Raw genomic sequence first — 20,979 nt, forward strand, 5'->3', positions numbered from 1 at the left:
CAGTGTACTCATATACATGAAATAAATATTTAAAATAAACAAAGACTTTCTGCCTATCTCCTTTTCTGCCACTATCAAAGAATAAAGAGATTTTCCCTCTGTCTTGCAAACTTGTTGTTGTGGGTCTACCCAAATAGGACAAAGTCAATACTGGGCTGCTTCCTGGTACGTCGCAAATGCGGGAGGTAGGAACGGACGGTATCTGCTCTCCAAGTAGTGTGCCCGGACTCCGAATCTCGTAGCACGGGGCGCTCAGGAGGACTCCATTCTTGGTGCTCTTCCTGTTTCTGGCTGCGCTTCCTGTTTCTGGCTGCTTTGCCTCCGGCATCAGAGCTGAGTTCCCAGCGCTGTAAGCTATAGGCAGTGTGAATCTCCCCCGAAACTGCAATTATGGGGATCTTGGAGAAAATCTCGGAGATCGAGAAAGAGATCGCTCGGACGCAGAAGAACAAGGGTGAGGGCAGGATTGGAGGGGTCTCCCTTTCTACTCTCCTTGTTTTTCTTGTCTGTAAAATGAGGGAACTGGAGCCGCCTCCGAGGCCGTTGAAACACCGGGGAAGTGCCGAGGCGTGCGGGAGGCGGGAGCGGGCACATTCGGCGATGTGGTTTCAGGGTTCTTGAGATATCTGATCATTGCGGGACTCAGTGATCGAGTAGAGAGAAACCTCAGCGCGCACTATAAGCCTGTGACCCAGAAAGGCAATGCCGGAGATTTATCCCTAGGCTCCTGGCTGCTGGGCCTTCATGCTGAGAAGGGCAAGAGAAGACGTCGCATAAAACAGCTTGTCCCGGCAGACAGGCTTGCGCCAGCGAGGTAGTGCCGAAGAAGTAGGGACTGGAGAATTAGTGCACTACATTCTTACTATGTAACCTTGTAAAGTTATGTCATCTTCTGGCGACACAATATCCTCATCTGTACATAGGGATAATACCGGCTCTGTTGTAGTTCACATGTGCAAAACCTTTGCCAGAGTGAGCACCTAATATTTAAAGTAAACCATCCAAATATACAACACTGAGGAAGCATCAGATTTGAACATCAAATTGTAAGGGATGGGGATCAGTGGAAAAGGGGATTGCCAAGCAGTGTTCTTGGTGCTTTTCTCTGTCTTAAAGAAACGTGGCGACAAAGTGCTGCTGTCCTTCCTAATTTGCAGAAAATAAACGGATGCACAAGGCTAAGTGACTTTTCCAAGGTGGGATTGATCTGATTTAAATTCAGGCAACGGCAGATTCTGAGGTCCTGAGGTCAATGCTATAAAGGAGGAAGAAAAGGAAAGCATGTATATTGAAAACATTGTTTTCCCTCCATGAATTCGGGGTGCTGTCAGGATATGTAAAGTCAGAACAGAGCATGAGGTACCCATACCTCTGTCTGGGGTTCCAGTAATGGGACACATGAAGGGAAGCTGTGTAGACCCCTGGATTCCCTCAGGGGTATATCTGAGCATGGTGAATTTGCGTGTGCCACAGTGTTCCCTCCCTGCACTCAGTGATGCATCCGTGGAATTCTAGCACCACAGAAAATACCCTGTGTCCATAGAGAAGCAGGACAGACCTGAAGCCTTCAAGCCTGACCCAGGTTTTCTCTGGACATCTTTGGGATGTGACAAGTCATGAGTTCAGGGACTTCTTGGCTGTTCAGAATTTGCTTGCAATCTTTAGAGCAGCTGCCAGTAAAAACTGAAGCCTCAGAGTGAGCAGAGAGCAGCCTTGTAATCTCCCGTTTGCCCCGGGTACCATTAGTGCTGCCTGCCCATATGATGCTGAGGTACCAGTGGGATACCAAGGTCCCTTTTGAGGTTTCCTTGAGGTGATTGTTGTCTGGTCTTGATGCTTGCAGTTAGCACTTGGCCCCACCAGGTAGAGACCCTGACACTTATCTCTACCTCGTTTTACCTCCTCCAGCCACTGAGTACCACCTGGGCCTGCTGAAAGCAAAACTGGCCAAGTACCGGGCCCAGCTCCTGGAACCATCCAAATCAGCATCATCTAAAGGAGAGGGCTTTGATGTCATGAAGTCAGGTGATGCCCGAGTGGCACTGATTGGCTTTCCCTCTGTGGGTAAGGTCAGTGATGGTCCGTGTGGACCTTGGGGAGTACAATAGAGGGTCACCTACCTGCATGCCCATCCCCACTTCCCCTCAAAGCCTTACCTCCCTATCACCCTAATGTAGAGGTTACTCTTTCTGTTCCTTAGCAGGAATAGTTGACCTTCCAACTCAGCCAGTGGCACACATTTTTTCAGCGTGTACCTTGTGCCAGGCATTGTGCCCAATCCAGCTTATACATATTTCTTCTCAGAAAAGACAATTCGAACAAATTCAAGTGTCATCTCAATTGGTTTTTAACCTCCAAAGAAGTCTAAGGGTTTTTAAGGCATGTCTGGGTAGGTAAAGACTTCTCTAGTGAATGGTTGGTTCATCAGATGCCCTTATGACATGAGGGAGCTTACAGCGAGAGGCCCTTCAGGGGAAGCCTGCCTTTAGATGTAGGGAGAGCTGGGCTATCTGCCTGCGTGAGTGAGCATCAGAATAGAGGTGATAAGTCAAGGGAAATTGGGCCTCAGAGCTAGCAGACTAGCTTGAAGTGAAGGGATGTCATTTTGGAGTTTTCTAGAAAGTTGGTTCTGGAAAGTGGTTCATGTCCTAACTTGACTTAACATTTTATGGGTAAAATTAAATAAGCATTTTTGCCAGGACAAATAAGGTTTAATACATTTCAAAAATGTGCCACACTGGAGTTCAGAGGAGAACTTAAAAGAGTCAATTCTTCCCTTCGACCATATGGGTCCTTAGGATAGAACTCAAGTTGTCAAGCTTGGTGGCAAATACTTTTTATCTGCTAAGCCAGCTTGACAGACAATAGGTTTTTAATACTAGAATGATCTTGGATTTTTTGTTACAAAGAGTTGCTAGAGTCCTTATAACCAGCTTCTTCATTGGTAACATTGTTACTAGAGACTAGCACCTTTGTTACAACCCATGCATTGTCTTTCTGTCCACACTTAGATTCATAGCTCCCTGCCAACCTGGATTCCCCCATCACATTCACCTGTCCTGTCCCCCTAATTCTAGGCAGCCCCAGCATACTTTGATTTTTACTTTTTGTTTTGTTTCAAGACCTGTGTCTTGCTATGTAGCTCTGCAGGGGCTGGAGCTGGCTCTGTAAACCAGGCTGGCCTCAAATTCAAACTCACAGAGGAGATCTGCATGTCTCTTATCTCCTGAGTGCTAGGATTAAAGGCATGCCCCACCTTATCTGGCCCTGATTTTTAGTTCTATCTTTCTTATATTCGTGTGTATGAGGGTATTTGTGTACATGTATGTATATAGATTTGGAGGTTAGAACAGTGTCTGATGTAACCTCTCAGGCTTTCCACCTCGGTTTTTGGTTTTTAAGATTTATTTATTTATTTATTTGTATGTCTGAGTACTGTGTCTGCATGTACACCTATATGCCAGAAGAGGGCATCTGATCACATAGATGGTTGTGAGCAACCATGTGGTTGCTGGGATTTGAACTCAGGACCTCTGGAAGAGCAGCCAGTGCCCTTAACTGCTGAGCCATCTCTCCAGCCCCTCCACCTTGGTTTTTAAGAAAGACCTCTTACTGGCCTGGACCTTGTCAAGTAGGCCAGGCTTCCTGACCCAACCCTAGGGATTTCCCGTCTCTCCCTTCCCAGTGCAGAGAAGCGAATACTTTACTGACTCAGCTCCCCAGTTCCAGCTCCCCACCCCCTCAGTACTGGAGATAGCAGCCATGTGCCACTGAACCATTGTCTCATCCTGATTTGATGACCTTGACATTTTGACAAAGTGCTGCTTAGGTGTTGCATGGAGTCCTAGCTTTGGAACTGTCTGTTTCAGCATGCTCCTACCATGTGTCCCTCCAGCCAAACTTCCCTCCAGAGGCCTGTCTGATCTGATCTACTTCCTGCCCTAGTCTGGGTTCTGCCATTTCTCCAAGGAGGCCTGGTTTCCTTTTTGGGAAAATGGTTGTGGAAACCTAGACTGAGGCGCTGACTTCCTTTTTAGCAGGTCCACTGGTGTACAGATAATAGAGCAGAACAAAGACGGACTCGGGAGACTGCTCAGATATAGGCCTGCAAACACACTGTCTGGGTCTGCCCCAGGGCTAGGGCAGCTAACTCCTGAGTCCATCCCAAAGCAGTACACCAGCGAGGGGAGTAAGCAGCAGCAACTGTTCCTTGGGTGCTTGCTATAAGCTGGGAACATTTCATTTGTTTTGTTCCCCCCTCTGTAATTAATATGTCTACAGAAGAAAGTGTGTCCCCAGTGAGTCCTGTCATATCGGTGGCCCATCTAATCTAGGATCAGGAATGTACCCAGAAGTTAGTCTCCAGCACTATTGCTGGGTGTGATGGCAGCCATTACTCTCAGAACCTTTACATTACGTACAACTCCCTTTACACCGCCGGAGCATCAGCAAGCTCAGAATTCTCTGCTCACTAGGACAGCAGGGCCAGAGAAAGGCTGCTGGGACAGACAGGGAGAGCTTAGGAGCCACGTTCCTCACCTGAGACAGTTCTGAGGCCTCCAGAGAACATGGGCTCTGGTGCAAGTCCATGTTTGTAGGCTAGAGACCATGCTTTCTCTGAACACTTATTCTGCACACTCGGCCGAGTCCCCAATCTAAGGTCAAGAAAGGCTCTTGCTCTGTCTACCCAGGCAGTCCCTTGCCCGGGAGACTGAGTTAAGACTCCTTAGGGCAGTGGTCCTTTATTTTTCTCTCCTAGTCCACTTTCTTGAGTCTGATGACCTCTACAGCCAGCGAAGCTGCATCCTATGAGTTTACCACCCTGACGTGCATCCCCGGGGTCATTGAAGTAAGTGCTGGGCCCTATATAAAAGGTTTGCATTTGTGAAGTGCTCACTGTATTAGCATCTGAGGTAGCCGCCTGTATCTGGGGATACCCTACAGTACTGGCCCTTCTGGAGACCTGAGAAGGACCTGGCTGGCCTTGAACTGTAACTTGTCCTAGTAGATCAGGCCCACATATGGCAGCTCTGCCTGGTGACCCTCTGTTCTTTGCTCCCTGCACATCCAACTCCAGCCCCTCATTGCTGGCTGATTGCTTCTTTACCCCTCTGTAAAGCCTCAGATTTCAGCCATGCCTACATGGGTAGCAGGCATTGGAGCCTCGTGTTTCCTATGAGCTGATTTATTGATTGCACAGCAATGTGTTCTGTGGGCCTTCCTGGACATTTCTAGTTCTTAGATGGTATAGACTATGCCAGGTTGAGGTGATGGGGCCCTGACTTGGCCATAGTTGGTATCAGCTGTGAGCCCAGGTTCCTGGCCACAGTAGCTCAAGCCTTGCCTCACCCTTCTCTTCTGCTTCCTAGTACAAAGGTGCCAACATCCAGCTCTTGGACCTTCCTGGAATCATTGAAGGAGCAGCACAAGGTGGGAGCAGGGCAGGGTGTGGGAGGCAGATTGGAGTTCTGTTGCTGAGTGTTGAAAATGGATGGGGTTGTCATGGAGACCACCTGTGGACCCCTAGTTCTGGTACCCTTGCTTTCCAGACAAGACGGGCGACAGTTCAGACACTGGGGTCATATTCACTTTGTGATCTTGGTCCGGTGGTTGAATGCTGATCTTCACAATGGGCATAGTCATACCAAATTCGTGGCAATGTTAAGGAGTAGATGAACAAGTGTTTATGAGGCTTGGCTGAACTTACTGTGTGAAGGGCAAGAAGATCATTGTTACCCTTTCATTCCACTGAAGGTGGTGACTTCTAGAATCCATCTTAGCTGGGCTAAGGTGGTATGCACCTATATTCCCAGCTCAGGAGGCAGGGGCAGGAAGATTTTGAGTTCAACACCAGCCTAGGCTATATAAGTGAACCTTGTTTCGAACACAAACAAAACCAGATGCCTTGAATAAACATCTCATGGATTTCCCCCCTCCCAAATGCCAAGAAAAATCATAGTACAGAGCAGAATACATCTGGAATAGTGAAGATCTGGAAGGGACTGGAGTCTAAGGTGTTCCAGGATGTATTAATCACAGTGTCCTACCTCTTGCCTGTGCCTTATTGAGGTGTAGCCTTCCCTCTACCTGTGCAGGACGAGGCCGTGGCCGGCAGGTGATTGCTGTAGCACGCACAGCTGATGTTGTCGTCATGATGCTGGATGCCACCAAGGGAGATGTACAGAGGTCTGTGAGCAGGGCAAGGGAATCCTCGGGGCTGGTCCTATGTGTCTCTAGCTCAGGGGATCTGCCACTAACCTAAGCACACCCAGCCTGGATGTACTCCCCGATATTTGGTGTCCAGCTAGGATTGGGACTCTTAGTCTCAGGTACAAGGGACACAGCCTAGCCTTGGTTATTGCCCATCCCTGCTGTCAGCCTGGCTCTAGCAGCAAGCCTCTGGGAACACCTCACCCTCCTCTAGGCACCCATGAGGGCACTGTCTAGCCTCTGCTTTAGAAGATCTACCACAATTTTGGGCTGTTGGGTTGCTAGGGAAGGGGCTAGAAGAGGGAACTGGCTTCTGTCCGCGCAGTCAGGGCTGCATAGGCCATGAGGATGCTCTGCAGCTTGCTTAGAAACAGCTTGTGAAGCTCACTCAGCCTTTGCCTAGGTCCCTGCTGGAGAAGGAGCTGGAGTCTGTGGGCATTCGCCTGAACAAGCACAAGCCCAACATCTATTTCAAGGTGTGCACACACTCTACCCAGGGGCAGCCTGGGAACTGCTTGGTACTCCACAAGGGACGGACAGCTGATGTTGCCGCCCCTTCACCAGCAGCTTTCTCTGCCTCTCTGTTGTTCCAGCCCAAGAAAGGTGGTGGCATCTCCTTCAACTCAACGGTTACACTGACACAGTGCTCGGAGAAGCTGGTGCAGCTCATCCTACATGAATACAGTATCCTCAAGAAGGGCTTCCTAACCTGGGGGCAGCTGGCAGGACCCAGCCCCGGCCACACACTTGGCAGTTGGCTTCCTGGCTCCTCATTGGATGTTCAGGTGTCCAGGTGACATCTGGAAGAAAGGCAGAATGTCCTGGGCAACTGTCCTGAGACCTGGGGTCTCTGGCTTGGAGAAGAACAGATGCTGTGTTTGCATCTGTTAGTGGGTGCTAGAGAATGATTGGGCCAGGGCTCCAGAGGCAAGAGATAGCAATGAGTGAGGCCAGGCAGGGGCAGGGTGGGACTTCTAGCTTTCACCTGGTGCTGCTGGAGTAGCCTAGGGTTCCAGGTGCTATACTCCTGGCAGCGAAAACTGGAGTCGCCTGTTGGTTTGTTTTTCATATTTTGTGGTTTAGGGAATAGAGGTGAGAGAGTTCCTCAAGCCTTCAGAGCTTGTAGAACTTCACAAACAGACTATGGCCAGTGCATTTTACTGCCTGCCCCCACCACCACCCACAGCTAAAAGACACACGCAGACACCATACCAGTACCCAGGTTGCCCTTAATCTCAGCTACTCAGAGATCTTCAACGCCGAGGTACTCTTCCGAGAAGACTGCTCTCCAGATGACTTCATCGATGTGATTGTGGGCAACCGGGTGTATATGCCCTGCCTCTATGTAAGTGGTGCGGTGGCCCAGGCCACATGGCTTTTCCTCTGAGTGTATCTCTTGCGGTGACCCAGATGGCTCCCACCAACTTCAGCAGTCTGCCCCTGCCTCAGTGGCTGCTGGAGTCTTAGAGGAATGGAGAGTTTGAAACCTAAGTTCAAGGCCACCTAGCCCTTCTCGTTAGGGAGGTTTCCTTCAGCTGGAGTCAAGGGGAGAGGCCCATAGGCAGGTATTACCGTCTGAGGCTGTCCCTGGCGTAACTGCTCCCCCACTATCCATTCTCAGGTGTACAACAAAATCGACCAGATCTCCATGGAAGAAGTAGACCGTTTGGCTCGAAAGCCCAACAGTGTAGTTATCAGGTAAGAAGGTGGCTTCTTGCCACCTAGCAGTCCTTTTAGAGTGTTTGCTTGTTTTGAGACAAGGTCTCTGCATAGTTCTGGCTGTCCTGGAACTCACTGTGTAGAGGACACTGGCCTTGAACTCACAGATATCCACCTGCCTCCCCTCCCCCAGAACTGGGATTAAAGATACCAGAGTTCTAGTCCCAGGGGATGGGCTCCTGACAGGCCACCTCAGTTTGGAAGAGAGCTGGACACCCAGCTCCTACGAGTCTTATAGCCTAGCATCTCCTCCCAAGGGAGAGTTCAAAGCCCAGGAACTGCAGGAAGGGCTCTCATGGCTGCTGAGTGAGTGAAGCCCACCTTAGCCCCACTTCCTGCCCTTCTTTATTGAGTGAGTCTGGCTCCTAGTCAGTGGCTCACTTCCTCACAGCATCCTGCACCCTGCAGAGCTCCTCTTCAGGGGGATTGTACTCAGTCCTCTGCTTCTCTGTTTCCCTGCATCAAACCAAGTGTCCTGATGGCTTCCTTAAGGTCCTGGCTTGTGAGAGCATGTGATGCTGAGGGTTGTCTCCTAGACATTGAAGCTGCGGCAAAGGGCAACATCTGTCCTGCTGTTCCCAGATACTTTGTGTTGCCTAAGACATACTGGTATTGGGTGATGGTCACCTTTCCCTAATTGTACTTACCACAGCATCCAAAACCACCTGAGTCTGGCTGTCCCAAAGCCTAGGTTCCTCTGTCATACTTAGGGTTTTTATTACTACAATGAAACAGTATGATCAGAAAGCAAGTTGGAGAGGAGAGGGTTTATTTTGGTTTACACTTCCAGATGATAATCTACCATTGGAGGAAGTCAGGCTGGAACCTGGAGGCAGAAGCTGGTGCAGAGGCCATGGAGGGGTGCTGCTTACTTGCTTGCTTCCCCTGGCTTGTTCAGCTCGCTTTCTTATAGAACTCAGCAACACTAGCCTAAGATGGCACCACCCACAGTGGGCTGAGCCTTTCACCATTAATTACTAATTGAGAAAATGCCCCACAGCTAGATCTCATGGAGGCATTTCCTCAACTGAGGCTCCTTCCTCTCTGATGATTCTAGCTCGTGTCAAGTTGACACACAAAACCAGCCAGTACATGTTCCCTCTGTATTCTGAGATACCTGTGGGTGACCCTGGTCCTTTAGCAATCCATCTGTCCTCTTTGGGAAAGTGTAAGCATGTCCATGGTCCCAACACAGCAACAGATATCCCTGAAACAGATACCATGAATTCCCTGTAACATGCAGCCAAACTGGTCCATAGGAGGGTGCTGAGCTCTGTGGGTTATGATGCCGGGTAACCAGAGGCACAACTGGCACCATAACCTGCTTGTTAATAGTGACATGGCAGGGCCACAGTGGCCTTGGTACCACTCTCCAGCAGGAGAGTCTATAACCTCTGAGCCGCAGGGCCATGCCTGCCTGGCACTACCTTCCCTGCAGCTGCGGTATGAAGCTGAACCTGGACTACCTGCTGGAGATGCTTTGGGAGTACCTGGCCCTCACCTGCATTTACACCAAGAAGAGAGGACGTGAGTTGAGGATGACAGCTCAAAAATGAGCCTCCCCTAACCTTCCCAGGGCTGCCAGCCTGTTTGTGCCATGCAGAGGTCTCCATGCCAGTTTGTCTGTTAGAACAGGCCCTGTTCTTCTTTCCAGGCAGAAGACCTCGGCCTAAGGTCATGTGGCAGGAATGCTGGCTGTGGGGCAGCTGGTCTGGAGGCTGTGCTAGGTCCCCCCGGCCACAGCAGCAGTGCCCTCTTGCTCTCCCTCCACAGTACCAGGGCCCTTGTTAGGTTCCTTACTCATTCCATCCCTGGTACACACTGCTTACCTGAATGTGGGGCAGTTTGTGGTAACCCTGCCCTTGTAAGCTAGGAAGGGCTATGGCTTCCCACCTAGGCTGCAGCATCCATTTGCCACTGCCCATTCGGCCCACACATTCCTCTCTGGGTTCCGTAATGGGTGACAGGGTGGCATAGCACAAGATCGATGCTGAAGATATGCCCATCTGGGGGCCTGGGAGGTAGAGCTGGTCTCTGAAACCAGGGCCCCATTATAAAGGAAGCCAATGCAGGACAGAGACTGGATACATGCCTTCATCTCCCCACAGAGAGACCGGACTTCACAGATGCCATCATTCTCCGGAAAGGGGCCTCTGTTGAACACGTGGTAAGTTGAAGACCTACCTGAATGGCCAGAATGAGGTCTGAGCTATTTGTTCCAACCAGGCTAGGGAGAGGTGAGGTAAGCAGGCTTGCCTTGGCTTACCTGGTTAGTGGACGCTGAGATAGGTTCTCCCTATGAGATGTGGGAGGGTTGGGTAACAACTGAAGGATAGCTAAGATCACATTGAATAAGGTTCAGCTGGCCACCTGGCACTGAAAAGATGCCAGTGTGCAGTAGTCTTTGTCTCTGTGCTCTGTATGTCGTGGGTTGTCAGTGAAGGAGAATGCCACCCTTTCACCCTTGCTGCTTTATTCCAGTTTCTCCAGTGTGTACGGAGCTAAGCCTGGAAAAGACCAGTTTCCTTCCTCCCCGCTGGTGGCAGAGCTGTTGCCAATTCTAGCTCCTGTGGTCACAGTTCAGTCCCCTAGGGCTCCTGGGGCCCGACTATTCCACATTCCCCAACTGCCTAAGTCCAGAATGTCCACAGCTGCTTCCTGCCCCAGTGTGAGTGTGCACTCACTGAACATCGGCTCCAAATGTGGTAGCCCTGGTCTTACCAGAACTTAGTAGATTTCAGGCTCCTGTTCGCAGAACTTAGCTGTTGCATGTGGGTCTGTGGTCTGCTCACATGGAGTTCAGGAAAAAGTTTGGAGGGCATGGACTGAGGTGCCCTGGAGTCCAAACTAAGACTGAGTACAGACTTGCAGGAAAATCACACTCAGGAGTTTGTGGTTTAGGGTGTAAGAGTCCCTTTTCCTGTTAGAATTGCTGCCTGACACCCCCCTGAGCAGTGTCACCCAGCCACGGTCCTGAGTTCTTCTCATAGGTTTTATTTTCCTTCATCCCTGTTATTTCTCATGATCGGTTTTCTGGAACCGCCATTCCTGCAGGCCCTCAGACAGACAGTGGCAGGCAGGCTGGTATTCCACTCTCATACAGCCTTTCATTTGGCAAGTCTAGCTTGAGCTAACAGAGTCCCAGCCTGGTGGTACTTGGACACACAGCTAAGCCAGGTTTCATAGCCATGGGCTAAGGAGGGTTGAAAGTACCCTAGCCTCTTCAGGAACCATGGCTGTAGTGCCCCCTGCTGGGAGCATGGTGAGCTGTAGACATGGATGTGGCTCTTCTGGGAGAGCATGTTCCACCTTGGACCAAGCTGCTTGTCTACAGTAAATTGGTACTGGCTATATATGGTAGAAAGAGCAGGACACCAGGAGAAGGGCATGACCTGTTGTGAGTCAGGAAAGGGCTCAGGGGCAGAAGCAAAGGTCAGGGAATGGACACGGGCTTCAGGCCTACAAAGAAGAGGCCAGAGGGGTGCGAGAGGACCTTTGGCCTCTGCTCAGCCTGGACTTTGTCCTACAGAAGCCTTCCCTGTGAGGAAATGGCCTGTCCCTGCCCTGAGGCATGCATTGCAGCCAAAGATTCTGGCTGAGACCAGACAAGCCAGCCAAACTTGCAAGCACACCCAACTCTTCCTCCTCTGTCTCAGTCCCTCTTCAGGGGTTGACAGACCCCCCCAGGGCCTTTGTGATACAGCTGCCTTGGCCCTGTGGGTGAGCATTGGTGGCTTGTCTGTGATAAGCTAGGCACCCTGAGCAGAAGACTCTGAGGAGCGCCCTTCCATCCCTGATACACTTGCATTTTCCTTAAAGGATTACAGGGAAGTACCCCTGACATAAAAACAAGGCTTCTGGTAAACCTGTGGTAAATGGGCCCTTCTGTCAGACACTGCATAGTAGGGCTTGTGGCAAACTGCAGGGGAGGAGCGTTCCCTGTCAAGGTTTTGAGTGGATATTAGGGGTGCCCTACTATGTTTTTGGGCTACTGGTGGCTTTTTTTTTTTTTTTTTTTTTTTTTTTTTTTTTTTTTTCATGATGAGCAGACTAAACTAGCTTAAAAACTCATTTGTAAGTTGTTCTTGACCACTTCCACTGTGCTACCCTAAAAGGCTCTGTGGCCTTGGGATAGGGGTGTCAGGAATTGATTGTTATGTTTGCTACTCGCTGTCACCCACCCAGTGAAGCTGACTTGCCATATCTACTGAGGACGTGCTCTTCCAGGCCTGGGCACAGAGGAGGAGTGACAGTACCACTTCCGCTGTGCTATCCTCACTGTGGCAACCACTGGTCCATATTCTGGGGTACTTGCCAGCTGCCTCTCAGGGTCATCATGTGGCCATCGTCCCAGTCAGGAAGACTGAGGGCTATAGGCTGGGTCCTGACCTTTTCTAAGGGGAATGTGCAGTTGTCCAGAAGAGACAGGTAGAGGGCTAATACCTGCAGAAATGTTCCTGGGTGCGATTTCAAACCTGCTTAGAACTGGGTGTGGGTTGTAGCGTGAAGCAAGGGCTCATGCTTATGGTACCTATGGCTGCCTTACTCATGGCCTGGGCCGCCAAAGTACCTCATGTGGGATTGTAACTCAGCACAAGTCCCATTTACAGAGCCTCATCTCCCTGACTTTCCTGTCCCGTAGTGCCACCGCATCCATCGGTCACTGGCCAGCCAGTTCAAGTATGCCTTGGTGTGGGTAAGTCTGGGCGGAAGCCGGGTGGGAGGCTAGACCCAACAGCCTCAGGGTTAGGCTCAGCACAGCATTCCTGGCAGTATGCCTGCCCTTCTGCATGGGGATCCTTGTATCTATCTGTCCTACCTCTTAAATAACCAAAGTTGGAAGTAGGTCTCTCCATCTCCAAGATGAAGTGAAATCTTCCCCGTGTAGGCAGGCCCACAGAGTTTGTGCTGTAGGAGCCGCTACTTTCGCTGGCATTCACCCCCTCCCCCTGCATCCCGCTATCTGCCTGCAGCCTTGGCCATCCAGAGTCTGACATGTTCCCTCTACCCTTTTCCTTCAGGGTACCAGCACCAAGTACAGCCCTCAGCGGGTGGGCCTGACTCACACTATGGAGCACGAGGATGTCATCCAAATTGTGAAGAAGTAGTCACACCACCTTCCTGCAGCTTGGCTCCTGGGGGGCTTGGACCCCCTGAGACACATACACAAATGGGAAAAGTACAAACATATACCCCAGGAAGGAACTCTTGAGTTGGCTGGTTCATGAACTCCTACAGTAAGCAGTGTTGGGTTAGGCAAGGCTGGGGACCAGGGCTTTTCTGAGGACATTCCCTATAAAGCCTGTACCTGTGGTAGGCTTACTCAGCAGCCTACAGTCTGCGTCCATGTCCTGTGCCCCATCCGGGCACTCAAGGAGCTAGTTACCCACATCCCCCCAGCCAAACCTAAGCCGACCCCAGCACAGGTAGAGTCCCTGAGGCTGAGGCTCCTGACAGCAACTCTAGCACATAGCAGCCTCAGGATGAAGCCTCTCCCAGGTCCTCCCAACATAGGAAGGGCTGTCCCTGGTGGAAGCCAGGGCCCAGCCAAAGTGTCCTAAAGTGCCTCCCCCTTGGAGCCCCTCCCAGAGCAGCCCCCACCTGACTGGGTGGGACCTCTGAGTCTGGCTCCATTTCCTTCTAAGCCCCTATGTCTTGCCCTCCTTTCTAAAATAAAATATTTTAAAAAGGGGAAGTAGTTCCTTCCCAGCCCAAGGGAACGTGTGTTTCTGTCGCTTAGTCCAGCGGGAATGGGGCAGCGGTGAGCCCGGCAATGAATAGAAAGCATAGCCGGGGCCTGTGAGAGTCTGGCCTAGGACAGGGTAACCACGAGAAGGCAGAATCCACCCAGCCCAGGAGGGCTGGACTGCCCAAAGGCTGCAGGTCCTCCCCCAGAGGCCAGGCTCAGTTGCCAAAGGCTGTTGGAATAGCAGAAAACCTCTCAGTGCAGTGCAACTGACGCTAAAGCCAGGCTGGAGGCTCCACTGGTACTGGCCAGGTCCTGTGCTTCCCCAGACAGTACACAAGTGCTCTTGGCTGCCTGAGAAGTGGGGCTCTGGGGTGCATTACCGACCTCTCTACAATCACTGGGAAGGGCGAGAACTCTGAGGCTGGAGCCAGACAGCAGTTCAGCCTGCTGCTCTCCAGGCTGTTCCTTGCTCCCATGTCAGCTGCTCGTGCTTTCCAGAGACAAAACAGGAATAATAGATGTCATTAAATATACATTGGGCCCCAGGCGGTCAATGTGGCAGCCTGTGCCTCTTTCCATCTCTGAGGAGGCAGACAGGACCCCCAATAAACAGCATGCAGGTTGGGAGCCAGCCACAGGACCCAGGTAAGGGACCCTGGGTCCTTGGGGTTCTACCACTAGCCCGACTGCAGAGAAGAGAAAGGGCGGCAGTAGAACTGAACCTTAGCTTTGCCTTGCTGGGTACCTTTCTGAGCTTCACTGTCTTCTGTGAGATGGGCATAGTGCTGGTGTGACTCCTTGGCAACCGTGCTACACCAGGACAGGTAAAGATGTGGCTGTTTGTTTCAGCTCCTTTCCCTAAGGATTCAAGGGAAGGAATCCAACACAGCAAGGGCTTTTCCTACTCAACTTCAGGGAAAACCTCGGTCCTGAGAAATGCTGTTTAGTCTATGAGCTCCCTGGGCAGCAACCTAGCCCAGGCCTGTTCTGCTCTTCCAGTGTGGCTGAGGATGGAAGCTGGGTTGGTGACATTTCTGACTGAGTTCTGGCTTGACTCCTGGACTAGCGGTATGTTTTTCAGGTGTCCCCATCTGTCCTTTCCTGGGCTATATGACTCTAGCCATTCACCACCTCGATCCCTTTCTGTAACTCATTCAGCATCCTACAGCAGAAGCCCCCCAAGTTCTCAAAATCCTAGAGACCCAAAGCCCAGGTCAGTGAGCAGGGCTGCTTTTCTCTGACCTTTCCTTGCTTCCAAAGATTCCTTTTGCTGTGTTCCTCAAGGCTCCTTCCTGTGCACCTTCACCCAGGTTCAGTGCCCCAAGCCACCTTCCCTTTTGTCCATTTCCCTTTCAGAAGTGACTCAGTTTCCCAGGCGCAGTCACCCCTCAGTCAGTGTCTCCCACCCAGTGGTTCCTGGTGCCTCGCGTGTGGAAACAGCTGAGTGTAGCCATGCTTTTCTGGCTGGCTGCAGTCCTGTCTCCTCTCCTGTCTCCCTTCTGTCACCGTTCTCGGGAGTTAGTGTTTCCTTCTGCAGGTATGCAACCTCACAAAAAGAATTTATAACAGACTCCGGAGAAAGCTGGGGGACAATTTGATTGGAGTTTGAGAGAAAAGCACCAGAATAAGCAATCGGGACCCTGCAACTTCTGGGAGGGTGATTTGAGTAGAAAGGAAAGCGGGCGTGCTCTACAGTGGAAGTCTCCAGGCAGTGGGTGGATGGTCTTTAGGTAGAGAATGACTGAATGTGGCACCCCATGCCTTTAATCCCAGTACTTGGGAGGCAGAAGCAGGTAGGATCTCTAGGTTCACAGCCAGCCTGGTCTACTGAGAGAGCTCTGGGACAGCCTGGGCTGTACTGAGAGACCCTGCCTTAAAAAAAAACAGAGAGACACAGACAGACAGACAGAGAATAGATGGTCAATCCAGCTTAGGAGTTTGGTACCCAGATGAAAGGAAAAGCTACACTTGTGTGTCTGTGTGTGAATTTGCCTATCTTTGCATCCCTTCATGTGGGTTGCAGGTTTATGTAGTTGTCTCACACTCCATTTATTTTTTGAGATAGGGCCTTTAACTGAACCTGGACCTCATAGTTTTGTTTAGAATGGCTGGCTAGCAAGCTGCAGGGATAATCCACCTGTTCCTGCCCTCCCTGCCTCACAACACAACACGGGTTCCAGACATGGGCCACTGTGCCCTGCTTCTGTGGTGTTGAGGATTCCCAATTTAGTCTTTATGCTTGTGCAGCAACCATTTTTTCCACTGAGCCATCTCTCCAGCTCCAAAAGCTATGCTTTTAAAAAAAAGTTTATTTTTAATTATGTGTATCTGTACATGAGTGAAGGTCCCCCAAAAAGGCCAAAGGTGTCACACTGCCCCTAGAGTTGGAGTTACAGGCATCTATGAACTGTCATGTGGAGGTTGGGAGCCTGGGCCCTGTGTCAGAGCAGTGTGCCACTTCACTAGCCCTAAATTGACTCTTAAGCAGGCAGGCTCAGAAGTAAGGACCTGGAACCAGCAAGCTGCCTCGGTGGGTAAGAAGCCTGTTGCCAAACCTGATAGTTTTTCTAGCCTCAGGTTCTACATGGTGGAATGAAAGAACCAACTTCAGATGAAGTTGTCTTCTGACCTCCACATGTACATATAATAAAAGAATAAAATAAAGGTTTAAAATAATTCTGTAAATAATTCTATCACAGAAAGGGCTTTGGGGGTATAAATGCATTAAGAGATAATCATTTTCCTACTTCTTTAACACGTCTGTCAGGAAGATGACCTTTCCTGAAGGGTAGTCTCTTGACTAGTGATTGACAGGCTTGTGGGCTAACTCTTAAAGGAGCGATCAGTAGTCTGTTTCGTGAGCAGTCAGTTTAGGCTGTTCTTGGATTTTAGTAAAGATAGAAGGTCTCACATAGCTCAAGATAACCTCATGTTTACTGTGTAGCCAAGAATAACCATAAATGTCTGGTCTTCCTGCCAGCCTTTCCCTGTAATAGGTGAATCCTGAGGTCCTGCTGGCATTTCTAGGTTCTTGGGTCCTAGAACAAGGGACTGAACAGGGCCATGAGGGTGGTAGCAGTGTAAGTAGCTTGTTCTTAAGATCTCCTGGAAGCTGTGGAAACTCAGACAGGTCCTACTTTAGGAAATAACACAAGAGGTTTTTTTTTTTAGTCTGTGTGGAATTGGCCTCTGGTTACTTTAAGCTGTCAGCAAACATCAGAAAATATTAATATCTTCGAAAATGAAACATTTGGGAACAGAGAGATGGCTCAGCAGTTAAGAGCACTCACTGACTGCTCTTCCAGAGGTCCTGAGTTCAATTCCACAGGGTGGCTCCCAACCATCTGTAATGGGATCTGATGTCCTCTTCTGGTATGTCTGAAGACAGCAACCATGTATTCATACATAAAATAAGTAAATCTTTTTAAAAAAGAAAAGGAAACATTTGAGTAAAATCCAACTACCTATTATCACTGCCACAGCCACTGCAGCTTATAAGCATCTGAGATACCCATGCACTACAGGATCTGTCTGGAAAAGGAAGCTATGGGTGTAAGAATGTCTTCTAATGTTTAGGTGAGGACTCCCAATGTTATACCTTGTTGATGGGCCCTTAGCGATTGTTAATGCAGAGGTAAACTCCTTTGGCTAACTAGCAGCCCCACTAACACCGATTACTACACAAGTTCATTCTAGGTCATAAATTAGGCAGAGAGTGGAGCCCCAATATTAGAAACAAGGTAACATTTTAAGGGCCCTGTTTGGTTTTAAGAAAGGCAGTCTGTATAGTCTGGCTGTTCTGGAGCTTGCTAAGGAGACCAGGCTGACCAGGAACTCACTGAGATTCTTCTGCCTCCGGATGCTGAACATAAAAGTGCAACATTATAACCAGCTTATCAAAATTAACATTTGTGGCCATCACTTCACAAGTTGCCCTACAGGGCCTGAGGGCCTCACTCCTTGAGTGGGCTTTTAGTAGGGAACCTTGGCCGGTGTCTATCTGTAGGGGTTCCTCTGAGTTCCAGGACAGCTACACAGAGAAACCCTGTCTCAAAAACAAAACATAACGAAACTAAACAGAAGAAGAAAGGAAGGGAGGAAGAAAACAGGCAAAACCACGTCATCAAAAAAAAAAAAAAGATTAAAAAAAGAAAAGCATAAGAAACACAGACACATAATCAGAAACCAAAATGAGACAAAACCTATCTTAAAAATACTATTGAGTTCATTTTCTTTCCCTGTTTACTCTTAGGCATGGGACCTACTCTTAGAGGTAGTTTATATCTCCAGCTAGACCCCCACTGGGGAAAATCAGTATTTCTTCTGCAAATGGTTGTCAATTGCAAAGAGCTTGGCTAGGGATGGAAGCTCATGTCCACTTCCTTTCCAAATGCTTGGGACCACAGTGGTATGTGATAAGACAGAGGAGGGGCTAGAAAGATGACTGAGCAGTTAGAACACTTGATGCTCCCCCCACTCCACCCCACCCCAAGACAGGTTTTTTTGTATAAACCTGGCTGTCCTGGAACTCACTCTGTAGACCAGGTCTGCCTCAATCTCAAGAGATCCGCCTGCCTCTGCCTCCAGAGTACTGGGATTAAAGGTGTGCACCACAACCACCCGGCTACTTGTTGCTTTCACAGAGGGCCTTGTTTTGATTCCCATCACCACCACCTGTAACTCTTTTTAAAAAAAAAAAAAAAGATTTATTTATTATATATGAGTACACTGTCTTCACACACACACCAGAAGAGGGCATCAAATTCCATTACAGATGGTTGTGAGCCACTATGTGGTTTCTGGGACTTGAACTCAGGACCTCTGGAAGAGCAATCAGTGATCTTAACCACTGAGCCATCTCTCCAGCACCCCCCATCCCAGTCTGTAACTTCAGTCTGTAACTCTTTAATTCCAGGGGATTTAATGCCTTCTTCTGGCTGCCCAGACATGCACCTGTTATGCTGACATACCTACAGGCAAGACATTCGTACCTATGAAATAAATCTTAAAAAAAAAAAAAAAAACTAAAAAAGATACTGAGGAATAGAGAGAAACAGATTGGATCCAGGTGTAGCTCCTGCCACACACAGGTATTATGCACATGCCAAGTGACACATGCTGGTGGCTCACCAACTGCCATGGGTGAATATCAGAGTCCAGTGGGTGCTGGTATCTCCAGGCCCTTATGTCCTGGAATAAGAAATTGAACAGAGAGGGCCAGCAAAATGGCTCAACAATTAGAGGTTCTTCCCACCCCAAGTCCAGTGACATGGAATCCACATGAAGGTGTAAGGAGAGACTCAGCTCCACAGGTACCCATCAGCTTCCACACACATGCTATGACACGTGTGCACACACATGCACACAATCTTTTTTTATTTTCTTTTTGAGACAGAATCTATTTGACCTGGCTGTCATGAAACTTGCTTTGTAGACCATCCCAGCCTAAAACTCACAGAGATCTGCCTGCCTCTACCCCTCACATGCTGAGATTGAAGGCATTCACTACTACATCTCACAACTTTAATTTTTTTACTTTATTTAGTTGGGGGGAGTTCATGAAAGCCAGAAGGGGAGCATTGGATCCCTTACAGCTGGAGTTCCTGTGTTTGTGAGATGCCTGATGTGTATGATAGGATCCAAGTTCCAGTTTTAGGGCAACAGTAAGTCCTTAACTACCGTCTCTTCAGCATCCCTTTCCCTACCCCACTGCATCACAAACACATATAAAATGAATAAACTGGACAGGGTAGTTGTGGAGGAAGAGGCAGGAAAGAAAGTACTCCCAAGAGAGGAAGCACGCTAGGACCAGGAAGGTCGGAAACTCAAGGGCCCCGTGGCCCATGGCCTTTATATAATGCATGCTTTTTTTCTGGGCATGCTCAGCCTTGAAAATTAGGTATTTCCAGCTTGAGTTTTTGAGGCAGAGGCAGGTGGATTTCTGTAGTTTGAGGTCTGCATGGTCTACATAGCAAGTTTGAGCTAGCCAGGCCTACATAGGGAAACTCTGTCTTAAAATTTTATTTTTATATGTCTGGGTGTAAGCATGCATCGTAGGGTGTTCATGAGGACATAAGGTTCCTTAGAGCTGAGTTACAAGTAGCTGTGAGCTGTCCAACTTCTGTGCAGAGAACTTGGGTACTCTAAAGAGTTGAGCTACCTCTTCAGCTTGATTTCTTTAATAATGCTGGTTTCTCTCTTTGCTACTCGGCTGCCACATCTCACTAAGACTAAGCTTGTGCCATCCCTGATGCCGTGGTGAGGTCACAGTTCAGGACTTTATGCACACTGGCTGTTGCTCTAGGAACGAGGCTGCCTTCAGGTCACAGATCTTACTCTTCCAACCACAAACAATATAACAACAGAGTTAAAAAATACATTTTATGTATAGAAACATATATTTTATGTATATGGGTGTTTTGTTTGCATGTACATCTGCACACCAGAGAGGTATTGAATCCTATGGGACTAGAGTTATAGATTCCGTGAGCTGCCATGTAGGTTCTGGGATTTTAACTCAGGATTTCTGGAAGAGCAGCCAGTGCTCTTAACTGCTGAGCCATCCCTCCACCCCAACAGGAAATTTAATTTGTATTTTATTTTATCTGTGTGGGTGTTTTGCCTGCATTCATATATGTGTATCACATGAGTGCTTGGTGCCCACTGTGGTCAGATGAGGGGTTGAATCCCCAGAAATTGCAGTTAAGGATGGTTGTGAGCAGCCTTGTGGGTGCTTCTGCAGAGCAACAGGTACTCTTAATTTTTGAACCATCTCTCCAGCCACTTAATTAACTGTAGAACTTTTAGAAAGAATTAAAATTTTGGGCCAGGCATGCTGGCACACCCCTTTAGCCCCAGCATTTATGAGGCAGAGGCAGAAAAATATCAGTGAGTTCAAGGCCAGCCTGGTTGACAAGGAGAGTTTCAGAATAGTCAGAGCCACATAGAGAGACCCTGTCTCAAAAAAATAAAACAGAAAGTAAATAAATCAATACATCTGGGAACTATCAATTCTTATCAGGAGGAAGTAGTTTTCCCATAATGCACCTCCATAGAGGCTGGCTATCTGTGCCCTCCTCTCTTTCATGTGGTACTTTCAGTCTTAAGGGGAATTGTCTCCTCTAAGTAGGACTTTCACTTCTAATAAGGTCAACTGTGGTATTGTATCTTTCTAAAAATTAGTTATCAGGGAAATAGGGTTCAAAACTGGTGGTGGTTGGTGGGTCCATTCTTACTCCCCCCCCCCCCCACAAGCCTGATAATCCTAGCTAGCTACTGATTATTCCCCTTCCTCCTCCCCCTCCTCCTCCTCTCCTCCTCCTCCCCTCCTCTTCTTCCTCCTCCTCCTCTCTCTTCTCCTC

At 49.1% G+C, this 20,979-nt stretch overlaps 1 protein-coding gene across 1 annotated transcript; it reads left to right on the forward strand.

The window, feature by feature from the left end:
- The first annotated feature begins 314 nt into the window (after positions 1–314).
- On the forward strand, positions 315–13,640 carry DRG2 (developmentally regulated GTP binding protein 2). The gene is made up of 13 exons (XM_080924391.1): positions 315–454; positions 1,909–2,069; positions 4,760–4,849; positions 5,370–5,430; positions 6,096–6,186; positions 6,614–6,686; positions 6,804–6,894; positions 7,458–7,555; positions 7,832–7,908; positions 9,368–9,456; positions 10,038–10,096; positions 12,572–12,625; positions 12,951–13,640. Exons 1-13 carry the CDS (start codon positions 391–393, stop codon positions 13,035–13,037), a joined length of 1,095 nt encoding a protein of 364 aa, XP_080780517.1. The 5' UTR covers positions 315–390; the 3' UTR covers positions 13,038–13,640.
- The last annotated feature ends 7,339 nt before the right edge of the window (positions 13,641–20,979 follow it).

Source organism: Micromys minutus (genome assembly GCF_963924665.1).
Source record: "Micromys minutus genome assembly, chromosome: 10".
Lineage (NCBI taxonomy): Eukaryota > Metazoa > Chordata > Mammalia > Rodentia > Muridae > Micromys > Micromys minutus.

What these genes read in the sequence shown, in the direction of transcription:
- DRG2 (XM_080924391.1), top strand. Translation starts at nt 391, where the DNA reads ATGGGGATCTTGGAGAAAATCTCGGAGATCGAGAAAGAGATCGCTCGG. An exon ending in TTACACCAAGAAGAGAGGAC is followed by an intron (nt 9,457 to 10,037) that starts GTGAGTTGAGGA and finishes ATCTCCCCACAG; the next exon opens with AGAGACCGGACTTCACAGAT. An exon ending in TCAAGTATGCCTTGGTGTGG is followed by an intron (nt 12,626 to 12,950) that starts GTAAGTCTGGGC and finishes CTTTTCCTTCAG; the next exon opens with GGTACCAGCACCAAGTACAG.